The 19,259-nt window shown below is 38.5% G+C and overlaps 1 protein-coding gene across 10 annotated transcripts in view; it reads right to left on the bottom strand.

The window, feature by feature from the left end:
* The window catches only part of BBX (BBX high mobility group box domain containing), a 281,884-nt gene that overhangs the window by 75,674 nt on the left and 186,951 nt on the right, over positions 1-19,259 (bottom strand). For all 10 annotated transcript variants that reach the window (XM_065913527.1, XM_065913530.1, XM_065913529.1 and 7 more), the window contains 2 exons: positions 14,112-14,282; positions 8,725-8,967 (listed from right to left, as the gene is read on the bottom strand). In XM_065913527.1, the coding sequence (XP_065769599.1) occupies positions 8,725-8,967; positions 14,112-14,273 (405 nt within the window). In that variant the 5' untranslated portion in view covers positions 14,274-14,282. The remainder of the gene's footprint in view (positions 1-8,724; positions 8,968-14,111; positions 14,283-19,259) is intronic.

Below are 19,259 nucleotides of genomic sequence, written 5' to 3' on the forward strand. Positions count from 1 at the left end.
AAGCTACAAAGTGTAACTGCACCTGGTCACATCCTAGGGGTTTGCAACCAACGCGTGTGATCACTAAAGTGAACGTACAGAGAGCTGTGATGTGTGAGGTTACACTTAATCCATCACAAAGTGGAGGTTTTCAGCCTTCGGTATCAATATCTTCTTTTCTCCTTTATTTTCCTATGGGTTTCTCCCTCTTTCCCAACTCTGCCATCCCCTTTCCCGACAATAAAATTAAATAAAATATGTGTATGCTATTCATGTTCTATTACCAAAATTACGTCATTTGATAAAATATATTTTTATGTATTCTTCAATGATTTTGTTACTACTGCTAGATACCTTATTTAATTAATATGATTTGTTCAATCCTATAAAGTTTGCTTTTCAAAATGAATACTGTGTGTAAAATTAATTTAGGATAAGATTGAAACAGCTTTTTAAACTAACCCATTTAAAAAAGAAGTTCCTTTACCCTTAGTGTTAAAACAGTATATCTGATCAAACTAATAAACATCACTTCACTTTAAATCATATAAATGAAAATTGTACTGTAGACAATATAATGCAAAGTTAGTAGTCAATGGTTTAGTATTACCGCCCAGAATTACCTTTGATTCAAATTTTCTGAATCATCTTTTTGCTGTTGTTAAACTAAAAGCTGTACATCTGCATATTGATATATAGGTACATGCAGAAGGAAGATACAGTAAGATGAGTTCTACTTTTCTTACAAAAATAATTAAAACGGGATACCAAGGCCAGATCCAAACTAGAATTTATCATCACATAGCAGAATAAATTTGGGGCTATCAATGGAAAGTAAGAGGTACTCTATACAAGCACATTCGCATGCATGAGAGGGATTTACATGTTTGTAAAGCTGAGGCAGACAAACAGTTTCGCTTGCTGTCTGGAGGTGGAAAGTGACAAATGAAAGGGTGAGATGAAAATCAAAGTAGCAGACACCATGCATCATCATTCTGCCCCAGCAAAAGGCACACGAGCTGCAACAGTAGGATGAACAGTCATATGAATAAAAGTCACCACTCTATAAAGTAACGAAGGACTATCAAAGTAACATATCTGTCACAAGACATTTAAAAGAAAGTTTTTGATACTTCTGGTGTTTTTGTTTTTGTTTTCTTTTAAAGAAAAAGTCCCAACTGTGAAAGATCCTAGATGGATGGATGTCACTAGATTTCAGATTTCCTCTGTTTCTAGGTGTCACCTTCTTCCCTTCCTATGTCATCAATCTGCAAGATAATATAGTTCTTTCCCAGTAAATATGATATCCTTTTCTAAGAATCATTTACCAATTTGCTTTGAGGAAAATCTGCATGTGTAATGAAAACAACTATACTGTCCTTCTTATGAATGAATGATTACCAGCATTGACTATTCTTAAAAGCACTGATGGTATTAATAAGGGCTAGCTTAAACTAACTTATGATATGCAGTTGTGCTGAAGACAACGTAAAGCGGTGACAATCACTGACCATAAACATCTCTTTCTCTTGCACTTATTTTACCTGCTCAGTCACCTCCATCTCCAATACTTTATAAGGACTAGATGACAGACACTGGTTAAACACGGGGCATGAAAAGAGCATGAATTAGTGTCTGTTTTCAAATTGACTGCAATCCACAATCAGCCACTCAAACATATTACTTCTTTTAATACACGTTCCACACACCTTCCCCTGGCTCCAGCATGATAACTATTTTTCAATGGGTCTGTGAGAAGTGGACCATAAAGAAGGCTGAGTGCCAGCAAATTGATGCATTTGAACTGTGGTGTTAGAGATGATTCTTGAGAGTCCCTTGAACTGCAAAGTGATCAAACCAGTCAATTATAAAGGCAATCAACCCTGAATATTCATTGGAAGGACTGATAGTGAAGCTGAAGCTCTAATACTTCAGCCACCTGATGTGAAGAGCCAACTCACTGGAAAATTTCCTAATGGTGGGAAAGACAGGGTGAGATGGTTGGATGGCATCACAGACTCAATGGACATGAGTCTGAGCAAACTCCTGGAGAGAGTGAAGGACAAGGAAGCCTGGTGTGCTGTAGTTCATGGGGTTGCAAAGAGTCAGACACGACTTAGCAACTGAACAATAACTACTGAAGCTACCTATGCGTAGGACAAAGGGCAGAAGACAGGCCTGGAGTATGTGGGGTTTTATGGAAAGTGGAAACTGAGAATTCACTATGAGGATCAATACTATGTCAATGAACCGCAATATTAATCTTGTATATTTTTAAACTCGATGTAAGATGACATAGCAAAGGGTTAAGAATGAAGGAGACAAGAGAAAAGAATAACAAACAGCCCTTGTCCTTAAGGAGTTTAAAGCTTAGATGGAGAAGTCATAAATTCATGAACAGACAGACAGGTCAACACAGGCAGTGTATGAACACCAAGTGAGGGTGGAAGCAGGAGGAGCCTCAGGGTATGAGGATGTCTGTCCTTGGAGCCCAGCACACCATCAATCATTGGCTCTGATTCAGCTATAGGAGACAACAGAGAGGCTTAATCATTTGTTGTGATGAGGTTATTAGGAAAGGGATTACAGAGAAAGCTGAGTAAGGGAGAAATCAGAAACGGCTATATATAGTCTGAAGCAAACAGCTGAGTGAAACTGTTATCACGCTGGTCAACCATATGGGCAAAAATCCATCAGCACAGGACTGAAAGGACCAAAGAGACAGGCCCACTCATCTGGATCCCAAGGGAGGGCGTTCCTGCCGGGGGTGGAGGGGGAAGCTCAGTTATCCTTCACAAACATCAACCACAGGCTATTGGTCCTATCCCCGAGGTAACTAGCCTCTTGCTATAATTCTTATTTTCAAAAATCTCCCATTAAAATAAAAACTCCCTTACTAAATTCTTTTTTGTTTTGGAAATTTCTAACTGATTAGATAACCTAAGTGAATCTACTTTATAGGCACAGTTCCTGACTCAGAGAAGGTGCTTATTAGTAAATGTTGGCCCTCCTCTCTCCAATCTCAACCACCACCAGACTTCATTAGCAATGATAGTACACCACTGCTATTCAGTAATGGTATTAAATACATACCCTTGACGCAGTATTTGGTCTACTTTATATATGACAATGGCATTATTATAAACCAAAAGACAGTATTATGTTAATCTTTAAAAAATTGGTTCTCAAAATTACTTTCACAGATCATTTATAAGAATGGGAAATTTGATCTTAAAAAGCATCTTAAGGAGAGATGTACTTATTAATTGTTCTCCAAGTATTTGTTCTTAATTGGAGGTGGGGCGGGAGGGCTGGCTCAAAAAGTCCGGCAGCATTTCTTGCAGTCTAGCTCTTCTCAACAGAGAGAGAGAATAATAACCCTGTTGAGGTAAAGTAATAAGGGACCCTAGGAATATCTATACAAATAGAGAGAGCTGATACTGGTGCAAATATGTGAAATATCACCATGATTAAAAAAAATAATCTACCATAATTATAAGAGATTATTCAGTAATTATCTTGTTTTCAAAAAAAGGCATAATACATTTTAAATTCTGTAACTTTGCAGGGGCTAAGTGAATCTTTAGCATAATAAATTTTGAGATGGCTAATGAATTTGGAGAATTTGGCAGGCAGAAATCACATTATACAGGGTGGAAGATGAGAGGAAGATATTTGAGAAGTGGCACTAATTAGTACTTCCTAGAACTAGGAACCTTTCCTCATAAAATGTTAAAGCTTATCATATAGGTCTGAATTATTCTTACTAGACATTTTAACAGGACGAAAATGAATCAGACCTTTATATGACAGGATGATGAATTAAGTTTATGTATCTGATAGAACTGAAGTATTTTAAATTATACACTAACCTATGAAACTTTCATGATAAAGCCACTCCAGTAAAAACCATACATTTCAAAAAGTGACTTGAATAAATGACCAGGAAGTTATTTGGTTCTCTTGCAGAAAAGTCATAAAGGAATAACTGAGTTGGCTACAGATATGGTTTTGCCTACATTCCCTGTAAGGATTACTGCGGAGACAAGGAGTTCATTTCCACATATAAATTTTTTTAAAGGACAATTTTCCTCCCTAATTTGGGTTAAGTAGGAGAAAGTCTGTTTAATCAGTTAGCACTAATTAAAAATAAAAATTTCAGAATTTCTTTTAAGCTTTAATTTTGGCACTTTATAAAAGGATGGTAGGGTCTGGGTAAGCAAACATTATCTGCATTTCTGGAAATGCATTAACAGATAATTCATGTACAAGGTGGATTTAGAAAAGGCAGAGGAACCAGAGATCAAACTGCCAACATCCATTGGATCATAGAAAAAGCAAGAGAATCCCAGAAAAACAATCAGCAAATTAGAAAAACAACTAACAATTAGCAAATGGACTGATATTTCTGAAATCAAGTAGTTAGCTCACTTAATGGAACATCTATTTTGTTAGGAATCATTAATCACACTAGAGAGTATCTGCCAAGCTGGGCAAATGATACTTTTAGTTTTGTTGACTCCTATGTTTCAAAGATTAATTGTGTATTTTAGTAGCACTTCAGTGTGCTAACAGGTTCTAATAAAAACAGTTTAAAAATTACTAGGTAAAGAAGTATGAAATACAAACATAAGCTTATCAGGAACAGCTAATATTCCATAGCATTTTAAACTTCATGTCTGTGCACACAATGCCTCACTTGCATCTTAACCTCAACCCTGTGAGGGCAGGCATCTCACTGTCAATTTACAAATGTGGAAGCTCAGAAGGTCTGAAAAGGCAGAAGGTACCCACACTCTGCTGCTAGTGATGCGCTGCCTGGATAAGTTACTTAATGCCTCCGGGCTGCAGTGTCCCCATCTTAAGCTTTCAGAAAATAGTATCTATTTTGTGTGATTATTTCTAGGATTATATGAGTCAGAACCCTGGAGAGAATAAAGCAATAGTCAAAAATTGATATTATTTCAAAAAATAAACAGGAGTGTTTTTTTTATAATAAGAAAGTCCTGACATCCAGAACACAGGAATGGGAAAGGCCTCAGAAACAAGAAATTTGAGAACTGTGAAGCCCAAATCTTTGGTTTTATTACCCAACTCTCCTTAAAGTGCTGGGGCCCCAGTTAAGTCAAACTCAGAAAAACCCACACAGAGTAAGTTATTTCATTAGAGGTAGCGGAAAGTATCCGATAGAGGAAAGAAATGTCAATTGACAAGCTATGGCTTGACCCAAGAAAGATTCTTGGAAAACCAAAGTGGAAGTTCCAAAGAACAGAAGTGTTAAGAATCATTTAATAAACAGATGAAAACGTGACTATAACTCAATTGTTCACAAAACTCTCACCAAATTACAGATTATAAAATAATTCTTGTATGGAAATAACAAACGTAACACTTGTTTCTCAAGAATGTGGGGATCAATGAGGCTACTTTTAAACTGTATTTTATTGCATTTGATTCCATTGCTCTTTTATTAACGTACAACCGAGCTTCCAACTTTTTAGGCCAATTCCTCAAGATGTTCGCTTTTATATCATCATTTCCTATTACTCGCCTACAAACAGCTCAGGCTTCAGGTAAAACTTTCTCATTCCTAAAGTTGTTCTTTTTCCCTATCTGCTTGTATCCTTGCCTTTCTTCTGAATCCTGTGCCAAGGGACATACCAAGTTCTACTAACAACTTCATAAAGCCTTTTCTGAAATACCCCCAACCTCAGCACAAGCAGACTCTTCCCCTGAGACCGTGATATTCTATAGTTACCATTTTTCACTTCTTACTCAAATCTCTGGTCTCCCAGTCAACTAAAGTGAGCAATATACACTACAAGGATGCTAGAAGCAAATAGGGGGACTATCCCAGGGTCCACAACTGTGTGACTGGTCAAGATACTGACTCCAAACAGCCTTAGGTCCCTGCTCTGAAGAACAGGAACACTGTTGCTGTTATGTCTAACTCTCTGCAACCCCATGGACTGTAGCCTGCCATGCTCCTCTGGGCCATGGGATTTCCCAGGCAAGAATAATGGAGTCGGCTGCCATTTCCTTCTCCGGGAGATCTTCCCAACCCAGGGATCGAACCCGGGGATACTGACCGAAGGATTTCTTGCATTGGCAGGTGGATTCTTTACCTCTGAGCCACCAGGGAAGCTCCGAGGGACAATCACAACTGACTCTAAATATTTATGCTTAAGTAACACATCCACTCTGGAATGGACTAACTAGTCAATAAATGCATGCATTCTGTCCCATGCCTAGGCTACGAAAACCAAAGTGGGTGTGATAAAGGTCATTCAAAATTGTCTTAACTTCCCAGATCCCCCCCTCTCTTTGGCACTGAGGCTCTATCTGAATAGCATGGGTGATCCTCTATCTTGGCTGTCCATTAATTATGATTATTAGTTTAAGTGACAAGTAGAAGTTTCCAGAAATGTCCTAGTAAAAAATGCAGACTTACATTTGCACATTTGTACAAATGTATACATAAAGATGTTAAAAGGAACAATAATACGGTTTGAGTCTGCTACCAGGCAGCTGCAGAAGCTAGAGGCTATGAATGCCCGCAGCACCATCAGACATGCTGCTGAATTTAAGAAAGGAAGCCAGGTTAAACCCTTAGAGCAGGTTAAAACCCTCAGAAAACATGAAACCCTCACTCAACTCCCCCCCCCAACAATACAAATCAGCCCTGGGAAATAATTTAAAAAACTGAAAAATCCCCAAACAGGTACTTCCCCTCACCAGATGCACTAATAGAAAATAATCAGACAGCAAGTAATGAGTCAGAGAAAGGTTTAACAAGCGAAAAAACAAGTGACATTTCAATTAAGGCTGTAATAGTCACACACAAAAACACCAGCCCAATTACCTGCACTCTTTTGTAATTTCAAAAGCATTTGGTAAGTAGGTAGAAACAAGTATCGCTGAAGACTAGAAACCAATTGTATAAGGATTTTGAAAGCAGCTGAACCTTCCACACGTGGCACTAGAAGTGAGACAACATTTCATGAGAGCAACTATGAACAAGGCAAGCTGTGGGGTGGAAGATCCAGCTGCGGTCTCCACTGGAGTAGTTTGCGGGGGACGGGGTGGCGCACCGTGTGAGATTTAGATTTCATTACTCACCACAGTGGCAAATATTGTGAAGCTAATTTAGTAACTAGTAAAGGAATTCCTGCATGAAAATAAGACTTCCTTCCTCTTAAAAGTGGCCACCTGTTGGGTTTATCAATTAGCAGTATTTGAGAAAGTAAACAATTATGGGACAGACTGCATGTCACCCAAAAAACAGTAATCCAAAAACAAACTCAAGAGTTTAATTATAGGAAGCTTATGCAGCTCCCTGTGAGGTTCCGGATTAACTGTGTTATCATAGAAGCATGACTATGAAAGGATCTAAAGCTCCTTAATGGGAATCTTTTACTGTTAATGACTGTTATGAGAATGAAAATCTCCAGTAGCATTTAAAATCACGTAGATCACTGGAATTGATTTTAAATTTGCTAGATGCTCTACATAGTTAAAATTCTGTCTTTAACAATACAGTTAATTCCTGAAGCCTTATGTGATCATTAATCACACAACAACTATGCTAATCATTTATTCTGGATTCAAATTTCCCTGAACACTGAGTAATAAATTTTTATGTTCCATGTTAGCCTGTTAAGAAACTCACTAAAACCACAGCAATTGAAAGAATTATTTTTCTACATACTGAGATGTCTCATAAAATATCTCACTTGAAACTCTGTATTTGTCCCCTGCTGGTCCATCTTTTCATAGAACTTAACCAAATGTTTGGGTGGCTGGGGTTTTTCATGAATCAGTATTATTTGCAAGTTGTAACTCTAAAGAAATATAGTGAGAATTATTCCTTTCAAGTTTAACCACATTGATATTGCTTTGCTTTCCCCTTACTTGCTAAATCCATTACACAATACATTTTAAGTGTACAATGAACTCACACTAATTTAAGATTACTTTAGAAACAGATCAGGATACAATTTTTGAATATATTAAGTCACATTCTGGAACAATCACTCCACTCCTCTGGAAAGCATTCCTGTATAGAAAGCTACTGCTTACAGTGTTTACATGCATGCACATATCACAGTACGTCCTGTTCCACTGACGCTCGCTCCTTGACTGGCTTTGAATACTCACGCTGTACTTACTACCCACAGAAACAAGTCAAAGCGTATCTTTTGATAACTGTGTATGCTACAAAATTTAAAAAAAAATTAGTGCTGGAAGGGATGCAAATTTTGTTCCAACTTTCTCTTTCTAATAACATCGTTTTTTAAAAAAGAAAACAAAAAGCAAAAAACTGAGACCCAGAAATTAACTTAGATATGGTTACAAAGCTATTTAGCTTTAGAACTAGATCAAGATTGTCATCTTCACCATGGGCATGCTCTGACAGCAAAAGCTGGGTTCCCAGAAAAACTAAAAGCAAAAATCATTCATAATAAATAAATCACCGTTCCTAAAAATCCATGCCTCATGGCCATCAGTGCAATACATACAGTGAGAAAAAACTTGTCGGCAATAGGTTTCTTTTGGCACCTCACCAGTATCTGCAAGATGGACGTGGAACTCAGGAATAGGAACAAAGCTTGTATGTCTTCATTTAACACTTGATTCGGGATTCACCTTCGTGCTGCTGCTAGACCTTTAGCATGGACTCTGCTAACTGGGGGCTGCAGGATTGGCTGTTCACAGTTACCACAAAGCCTCCTCACTGTAACCTACCTCCTTGGCCATGTCTGTGTATTTCTGCTTTTCCTTTGGATCGAGAACAGCCCACCAATCAGCTAGTATCTTGGTAGCACCTCGGTTATCAAGCCTGGGGTGTTCCTGACGTACAAGAGAGCGATGACGTTTGCAAAATAAGAGAAAAGCATTCATTGGTCTCCGGGCTCGCTGTTCCGGTGATTCATCATCTTCAGTTTCACCAACATCTTGCTCTAGGCCATCGGCCCCAAGAAGTTGAACCTATTACCAACAAAACAAAAGCCATAATGTTTAACATATCCTAGATGACTCTGTTTTCAACAATTAGTGTTGGTTTTTAAATTTTATTTTTCTTTATCTCTATTTAAACAATTTATAAATGGGGGGGGTGTTTAAAAAACTATCAACCACTATTTGTGGCTGGTAACCAACTTACAATGTTTTCTTTTGCTGAGTTTCTATAGCAACCTGTGCATGTCTCTATTACAGCATATATTACATTGTTGTTATAATTGCTTGCATTTTTTTTTCTCACTAACAGTGAGCTCTTTGAGGACAAAACTTCTCTTATTTCCCTCATACACAGTGCCTAATTTAATGTCTTGTATAATATTAGCACCTAACTAACCAGTGGATAAAGGATTAAACCCATTTCATAGTATATGGGTCTCAAAGTTAACAACAATATCCTCATAAAGATACATGAATATTGGTTCTGTCTGCCTCCTTTTTGGAAAGTGCTTTTGTACAACTAATAATGTGAAAACGAATAAAAATCTAATAAGACTATCTAATGTTTCTGTGCACATCAGAGTGAAGCCTCCTACCATAAAAATCAAAACAGACATTTGACATTATTTGAAGGAAGAACTATGCAAGTAAATTTTCAAGTCTATAGATAATCACACATTCTTGTCTACTGAAATTCTATGGTGACAGGGCTTAAACTTTCAAAACTGCTTTTGAATCCTCCATTTTTCTAAGCATCTCATTCAATTCAAGATCTTCAAGGACTTCTGCAAAGCTCTGATCCTGCCCATCTGTGTAATCCTCATTGCCACTGTCCTACTAGCCCTCTGGCCTATGGCTTCATCTTCCTGCTTTTAATCCCTTATAATACTCCCTATGCACGGCTGCAGGTTTAATTTCTTAAAGCACATCTCTGACCACAGAATCTTAGAATATAATAACACTGTTAAGTATCTTCTGAGGCTAAAATATGATTCCATGGTATTTCTTGGAAACACTGCAAACAAGAACAGAAGTCCAGAATGCTTACTAAAACCATTCCTTTAATGCGGTTTCATAGTTAAAATCAAGAAGGATCAAAAAAGCTGTCAGACTGCATTATACATACAATAGAGCAGTAGTTCTTAAATGTAAGTGGGCATAGGAATCCTTGGGGGTCTTGTTAAAACATAGATTGTTAAGTCCCATTGCCAGAGTTTCGTATTCTGTAAGTCTGGAGTAGGCTTTGAGGGTTTGTATTTCTAACAAGCTGTGCAGTTACGCTGATGCTGCTGGTCTAAGGATCACACTTTGAGACCATTACAATAATAAGGCAATCAGCTTCTTTTATATCATGTTTATTGGGCAACTGTTACAGACACTCTAAGACAAATCACTAATTTAATCCAACTAAATGTTCTTTAAAAGTCTTTTAAATTTAAATTAAGCATTGTATATGCATTTAATTAACCATCAATTGTCTTCAGACACAAATAGTACAGAACAATCTCGAAGTCAGAGCTACCTGATCTGGAAGTACATTAGGGATTATTACCCGGAGTGAAGGCTACAGATCTAGCTTCCTTGTTATGGGTATAATCATTAACAATGACATGAGTTTTCAAGGAATATTTATCTTTCATTCTGAAACTGACTAAGAAGTTACAGAAAAATCAGGCATAAAAATATGTATTATATAGGTAGAGGAAGTAATTTTATTTTCCCTTCAGAAAAAATAACTTTGATCCAGTGACTAAATTATAGAACTCAAGATAAGAGTTGGAAAAAGAGATAAATAAGACAAGATCCTGGCCCCAGGAGCTCACTGTTTTGGGAGAGGAGAAAGACATAAAAGTAAATAAATTAAAAAGCAGGATGACGACTGCAACAAGAAACCAGTGTGATAATGAAACACTAGTGGATTGGTAGAACAACAGAAAAGTCTCCCTAGAAAAGCATCGTCTGGGCTAAATTTTGAAAGACAAACCAGAGTATATAAGGTAGTCAACGCAAGGCCATGGGGAACTAACAAAGATTAAGGCTCAATGGTTTTTTCAGATAGTTATAAGAAGTTTAATAGAACCAGTATACAAAAGATGAGAATGGAGAACTAGAGTTGTAGTTGTAGAAGAAGGTATGGGCCGTTTCATGAACAACATGCTTTGTCATTTTTAAAACATAAAAGAAAAATAGGTGCCTTTAATCCTGTAAATAAAATGAGTGGTTTCAGATTGTATGACTCACAAAAACCCCTTGAAGGGGACCAACATAGACTGGGACTTTTTGTTCTGTCAAGTATGAACACTAAAAAAACATTTTTTTTGACTTCTATTGCAATTATTTCATTAAATTAACTAACTGAAAAGTACGTAAACAAACACGTGCACGGTATATAAATTAAATCAAAATGAAAAATTATCTGGACTTTTTTTTTTTTCTTTCACCAGAGGCCAAGTAACCCTCTGCAACAAGCCGACACTAGCGCCAGACCGGAGTCTGAGACCGCTACTAGAAGCCACGCAGAGCCAGGAGTGGTTTCAGCGGGGGGAAGGTGCTGTCAGCTCTGGATTCCAGGACAAGCCCCGTCATTAGTGTAGAGCATGAATTACAGGAGCAACACCGGCAGCAGACAAAACTAGAGGGACAAACGAAAAGTTCGCACCAGCAGTCCACACAAGAACCGGGACAGGGCTGAGTCAAGGCAGTATCATGAGAACGGAGAACTGGGGACAGAGAGAACTCACTAAGGAGGGAGAAGCAAGAGTGGCGGTGTCTTCACTGAATGTACAGGTTGGTAAAGAAAGAATGTGTCCAACTTTGGCAGCAAGATTCCTTCACACACAACTGAGAACACTTTTCCTCAGACGAAGGGAAGTTATATCCAGTGGGGAGCAGAAAGATCAGTACTGAGAAGACAGAATGTGAAGAGGCTCTTGGCAGGGAAGGCTGAGTTGGGATAATGAACTGATGTACCAACATAAAGTAAGACCGACAGTGCGTGAGACCTCTTGATTGCAGACGAAAGAGAGAGGAGGACTCAATGATTTCATTCTTTTACTAAATAACTGTTTACTGGGCATGGGATACGGAGCAGCCACTGTCCCAGGGGATGCCGACAGAGCAGTGAGCATACAGAATCCCCATCCTCATGAAGCTGAAAAGTAGCACGATCAACCTGTCACTCTGGAAGGATCTCTCTGGCTGCTCTATTGAGAAAAGACTGCAGAAGGCAGGAGCGAGGGAGAGAGAGGCAGAATAGAGTAATCTGCATGCAGTAGCACTGGGGTAGCTCGGATCATGGCGGCAGCAGGACGCTGCTAATGAAGGGTCAACTTGAGGATACCTTATCACCCGCTGGTGGACAGATGAGAGACTTGAGCAAAAGAGAACAAACACGGTGTCAGGTCTGACCAATCTGACAGCGGGAGTTGCCATTCACTGAAAAACGAAAAAAAGGTGCCGGAGCATGGGGTTTGGAGAAGAACAGTCAAAGCTTCATTTTGAACACATTCAATCTGAGATTCTGACTTGACATTTAAAGTGGACATGTCAAGGAAATAGTCAGAAAGACAAGTCCAGAATTTAGGGGAAAGGTTGAGGATGGAGACAGAAATTAAGGTAAGACGCTCAGAAAACAACAAGATTTGAGGGTAAAATAACAGACGGACAACAGACGGAAGAAACCAGAAAGGTATAGTTGAGAAGGTAGGAACAGAAATAACAGTGAGTGCTGTCATGGACACAGGAGACAGCTTCAAGAACCAAGTCATCAATAGGTGCAAATGCATGAGAAAGATCAAATTAAGCATGAGCATAAACTTGGCAATTTCCTCAAATAGCAAGAATGACACCACTTCTCTGAAAAAGGAAAGGAAAAGATGGAGAAGGACCGAGGTAAGAGTAAGCTGAGTAGAGAAAGTGGAAGGAGTCGTTTTTGGTGGCCTCTATTTTCTCTGTGAAAGAGAAGAAAAGTTCAGCGGTGAGGAGACCATAAACAGTACCTAGAGAAGAAGTCTGCAAAACAGGAAAAATCTTAATAATTCCTCATAAACAGAGCAAAAAAGGGAGTTGACCCAAGCCTAGGACAAAAGATGGACTGAATATTGAAGAATGTTTATAATATTTGTAGTGACACAAAATATGTACTCATTCATTCTTCCATTGACCATGAAAGGTGAAAGTGAAGGTCACTCAATCAAGTCCAACTCTTTGCAATCCCATGGACTGTAGCCCACCAGGCTCCTCTGTCCATGGGGATTCTCCAGGCAAGAATACTGGAGTGGGTTGCCATGCCCTCCCCGAGGGGATCTTCCCAACCAAGGGATCGAACCCAGGTCTCCTGCATTGCAGGCAGATTCTTTTTTTTTTTGCAGACAGATTCTTAACCATCTGAGCCACCAGGGAAGCCCATTGAGCATATAACTGTTTAAAATCTACTCTGCGCCAACCACCATTCTGGGCTTTAAGGAAGCAGAAGACGACAGGAAGGGGAAGACCCCTGCCCTGCTGAGGTCACACTCTAGTCTGGGAAGACAGACATAAACAAGGACACATAGCAAACAGGAAGAAGTTCAAGGGGACAAATTCCTCAGATGGGGAAGACTTGGGTGGGAGCGACATCTGCGGGGAGGTGAAAGGTGCGGAACCAGTCATGCCAGGATCTGGAGGAATGTGTGGCTTTCTAGTCACCTGCATCACGGTGCACTTTCCTAAGCAAGAGCTGGCTGCTCCAGTGTGAGAGCAGAGGAGGGGGCTGGGCGGGGAGGCAGCACCCGGGTGCTCCGAAGGCCTCAAGGATGAAGCCTGAAGAGCGCTGCACCTGCCTGTGGCCGCAAGGCTGGGCTGGGCGCGAGGAAAGAGAGGCCAGAGGAGCAACAGGGGGGTGCAAGGTGAGCATACCACATTTGATGAACTCACTTCACTTGACTATTGCCTGCAAATCATTAGTGAATTGAGAGAAATACTAATTAAGAAGGATCTGCTTCCGGTCTAAATTATTAGGAAGTATAGATACTTTAAGAGTCATCAGCATTTGGAATGAAACTGTAGATAAAGTAGTTAAATAGAATTCAAGTTACGCAGACTCCTAGGAACACACTCACTGTACCACACGTGTCCACTGCAGTTTCTGAATGAAGGTTCAAACTTCAAACTTCTACGATAAACGGAGAAATTACCTTGTCAATATCCTCCTCTTCGTCTTCCTCTTCTTCCTCTTCTGAAAAGTCAAGGAGCTTCTTTGCTAGCAACGGATGCCACTGGAGACACTTGCGCTTTGGTCGTTTTCCAGTCCCTTCTCCTTCTGCTGAATGATCCTTATTTCTATTACTGCCTTTCATTACTGTGACCTGTGGTAGTGAAAAGAAAAAGAGGAAGAGAAATCAGAGTAAATCTGATTAAAACTAGTCTATTTTGTTTCCTTAACTTTAACTGGATTATACTTTTCATGATTAAAATATCTACCAGCTCAGGCATTTACTGGATTCGGTAAGAACTCTAAGTTAACATAATCAAACATTCATTCTAGTGGGCTAAATTGCTAATAAAATTTGCCTTTTCTGAAATGCTTCCTTTCACTTTATAATTTCAGAACTCAAAACCCAAATAAAGTGTTAAGATGATGCTAAGTTACTGTTACCTGTTCATATTTACCCAGGATAGTGTTTCTCAAACTCTTCCACGAGAGTAATGCGAAAGACAACTCCCAGGAGAGTAGAGATCCTTCCAGATGTAGATCTCTCTACATTCTCTGATGGCTCCTATTTTTTCATAATAATTTATATGAATTTCACATTCTATACTATGATAAATCTTAGTCAGAAGTATTATTAACTAAAACGAATGCTTTGTAAGAATCAAATGTTTTAGATTGAGAATAAAACTGTTTCGTAAGATAACATACATTTTTCAAAACCTAACTGCACGCAGCCTCCAAGGATCCCGTCCATATACGAAGTCACTCAGTGGGATGAGCGCCCACCTGGGATACAAGTCACCAATATCTGTGCCTCTCCCTATTACATATGCACACAAACCTGCAACAAATTTCACTCTCTAGACTTCTTTCCCCTAAAAGATGATTGTCTGAAATAATTATGAGTCTGACAAAATCTTTCAGAAATCTAAATCCTAAAATATTTTTCAGTGACTTAAAAAAAAATTTCTTTTCTCAATGAAACAACTATATACTCATATGGTAGAGGTGAAAACAGTAAAAAAAAGAAAAACAAAAAAGATGCACCTTCCCCACTATGCCCAGCCCGAAGTTAAACTGCACACAACCAGTTTCTTACATGCTTTCTCACAATTATTTAATATTTCTCATTCATTCATTTGAAGTAATATTGATAAACAAATTGCTCTTTATACATACTCATGTGAAAGTTTAAATAATACAGTTAAATCCCACCAGTTTAAATGGTTCATGCTGATGACTACAAACATAAATGCGGTTGCCAAAAATCACACAGTGGTGGCCTGTCTGGTCAGTTTAAATGTCCTTAATTGTTTTTGGGTTTGAGGGTCATATTTAGGTCTTCACTTCAAAATAAAAAAATATTCACTAATGTTTCCTTGTAGAACTTACAAGACTTCATTATTTTTAAAAAATGTAAATAACTAATCAATATGGAATTCATTCTGACACAGGAATGAGGTGGGGATTGGGCTTATTTTTTTTCCCCAAAATACCTAACCAACTATTTCAAACCATTTATTAAATCCTCCTGCTTTCCCCGATTCCATGTATATAAGTCCATTTCTGGTCTGTCTTCTGTTCATAATCTTTTTCCCCAAAATACCTAACCAACTATTTCAAACCATTTATTAAATCCTCCTGCTTTCCCCGATTCCATGTATATAAGTCCATTTCTGGTCTGTCTTCTGTTCATAATCTTCCCCTCTGTTTTCCCATCCTTTGACCAATTCTAATATCCTAATGGATAATATCATTCTGTACCTTCCTCTATATACAAATATATCAGTAAACACAGTCACTTAAAACGCCTAAGCTGAAAATTTCATGCTTTAAGTTAATCAGTTTGAGCATCCTCATTTTTAATAACCATATAGTATTTCAAAATAAGAATGTATTGAAATTTTCTCAATTATTTCAGTTTGATAGGCGTTAAGATTACTTATCAATAAAATCTTCATTTTAATAATTTTTAAATCTTCATTCTGATAAAATCTTATTATTAAAAGCTGTGTCTAGTCAAAAAAAAAAAGGGGGGGGTGGGGAGGGGAGAAGAACATGTTCCTGTGGCTTCCTTAGCAAGAAACTTCTGTTGAGCATCTGAAGCAATTACATGATTCATGTCACTGCCTCAAGAGTAGAAGTGATTGAGAACTCTAAATGGAATTAGTTATCTGGTATGTTTTTAATAAAGGAACAACAATTTCTTTGAATTGATAGACCAGTTAACAATTCCCAGTCTATCTACAAAAAAAAAAAAACAACTTGGCATAGGCAACCCAATTTCCAAAAATACCAACGCTATACAGAGAGAAAAGGAAACAGTTATTTTTGTGGCTTATTAATCACTTCAGGATGAGATGCTTGAGTGGTAATTAAACCCATACTGGGTTTTAATACCCAATATTTTATGATATAACACATTTTTTAACTAGTAAAAAAAATCAGCAGGAAATTTTAAGTCTGGCAAGCTGTTATCAACTGGAGAGGTCAAAATGACTGCCAGTGCCTAGAGAAAAATATATCATTGAGATTCAAGGATTTTGATTATGCTATTTAATTATGTATGAATGTGTTTTAGAGTATGTGCCTTTGTATGTATTTATGTGTAATTTCAATTTCAAACAGAATACACAATGTTAAGAATCAAATGAATGGATGGTATATGTGGCTTTGGGGTTCAAAATAACCACATTAAACCTCCTCCCACCACACTGCTCTTCTTCCCACAAAGCTGCCAGGCCACTATGATACCATACGTCCTCTCTGATACTCCCCAAATTAATCTCTTCACCCCAGGAAAACAATAGAGGGGTCCTATATTGCTAATGACACCGACCACATTTTCTCTTGAATTACAATTATGTGGGTACATCCTACCTCCATCACTAAGTCTTCTCCTTGATGACCCAAGACTAGTTAACTTCATACACCCAGCAGCACCTGGCTTATCAGAACATCAGGATTGGCTAGTTGTGAGGGCTGCTGTAAGCAACCATGTGAAACTCCATGCTAAATTATGGTGATAAGTCACTATTTTTATACACTAGAATGGCTTCAAAATTAACACCTTCTCTTTCATTCCTGGGAATTCAGATAGTCTTTCTTGAGTGGGAAAAAAAAAAGGAGGTCTGATAGCTACATATAACAGGCCTAGGTGGCAACGTTCTGTTGGGAGAACCACCAACTGCCTGGGCCGTGGGAGAAAAAAGTGACAACTAGCACAGAGTCTAGAACAAAACAGGAGGAAAATACGTATTTTTAGCATGAATAAAATAAGTGAACTGAAGACAGCAAACTTGGGACAAATAGTCAAGGAAAGTGTGTCTGATCTAATGACCCTGAAATACCCCAACTATAAACTGGATACTTTAATAACTTATAGTTATCTGATTACTTTTTAAATCACCATGGATCTATTTTCAAACTGTTGAAAGAAGGCAAAAGAGTCCCTGGCTGGGGTAGGGGTGGGGGTGCTCCTGATTATCATTCAGAAGTAATGGGAAAGAGAAGCATGAAAGAAAAGGTGAAGAAAAACATCTGAGAAAAAATAAGGGCAAAGAAGGCAAAATTTTGAGACTTAAGCATAATACTTGTCTTATTTCAACAGAGAGGAGGAGGGAAATGGTTACTTTTTGACAGTAACAGAGACCTACCTTCATAACTATTTTGCCACTAAAAACCCCACACATTATGAAATTTGGTTTCTTCTGGTAAAAGAGCAAATTAAGCTAGCAATCTACAGGTAATGAATGAAGCAACTGGGGGACTTTATTCAAAAGGGGTCCTTTCCTTCCTTCTGCATGGCAATTCTAGAAAAACTGAAGTCAGGTTATTTTTACTATCAGTGGATTCTGCACTTGAAAGAATCAATATCATAAAATTAGGTTGCTGAGTTCAAATGACGGAGGCTGAAGGTCCCTATCCAAAATACAGTTGACTTTTGAACACTTACACATGAAACTTTTTCAGTAAAAATAGACTATGTTACTACATGATCAATTGCTGGTTGAATCTACTCATCAGAGAGCCACGGATACAGGTAGGTGATTGTAAAGTTACATAACCCCAGCATTCAACAGTGGACAGCACTGACTGATATTTATCTTATAAAAATAAACCAACCCTTTTCTTTGCCAGGAAGAGTTGCCCCAGATACTAATAAGACTAAACCAAATGTAAATCGACTTGGTAACACATTAGGAAAAACTTCATTTAACTATGTTTTCCAAATGCAGCAAGCCCATTCATGAAGACCTTTCCTGAAATCAAACTTCATGAGAAGTTTAAGAAAGAAATACCATAAAAGGAACAGTACAGAGTGAATACCACGCGTAACAAAAGAAAACCATGGACACAGATGCCTAAAGGCCTCATTCAGAGTCCTGCCTCCACCACTAACTGCTCATGTAAAGCTGTTTATCTTGCTGGTCTCTCCTCACATTAAAACTATGTTAACAGCTCTACTCTGAGAACACCCTTCATGTGACACCCAGCACACAGCCTGGCACCAAGACAGTTCCCACTCCACGGCAGTAAACCCTCCTGACACCCACGGGCTTTTCAGAGGGAGCACGTATGGGTTCAACAGACAGCAAGGGGCCGCTTTAATGCAGCCTAAGACGCTGTTGGCAGGGAGAACAGAGACGACACCCATTCAACAGTGGTCCACGCGCCTTCATCTCCAGCCTCAGAAACTGAAAAAGAAAGATGGAACGTTTCTGTTCTTTTGTAGGAGTGATACATACAGTCAGAAATGGACCCTTGGCACAGTCATAAATTCCGTTAAGATCCTCTAGTCTTTCTATCCTCTTGTCTCTCTACTTGGGCAATCAGTAAATTTTGGCTTTTAAAACACTGTGTAAATGCAACTGGGTCACAGGGGTATTTTAGAGTGTAAACTGTTTCCTGAATGTCCAATAAAATGCTGTTCAAATCATATTAATGGAAATTCAGACCAAAAGAGATAGGGGAAGGTGAGGGAGGCCTATGAAACCTCATTGTTCCACAGCCACACATTCTATTCGTAAGTAAACATGCTCCTGGGCCTACCCCAGATTGCAAAGCTTCGTAGCGGTCTCCGGCCTACAGTGAAGAAAATCAGCCCCAAGAAACTGCGATAAAGCGGTAC

The sequence above is a fragment of the Muntiacus reevesi genome, chromosome 21, assembly GCF_963930625.1.
Source record: "Muntiacus reevesi chromosome 21, mMunRee1.1, whole genome shotgun sequence".
Lineage (NCBI taxonomy): Eukaryota > Metazoa > Chordata > Mammalia > Artiodactyla > Cervidae > Muntiacus > Muntiacus reevesi.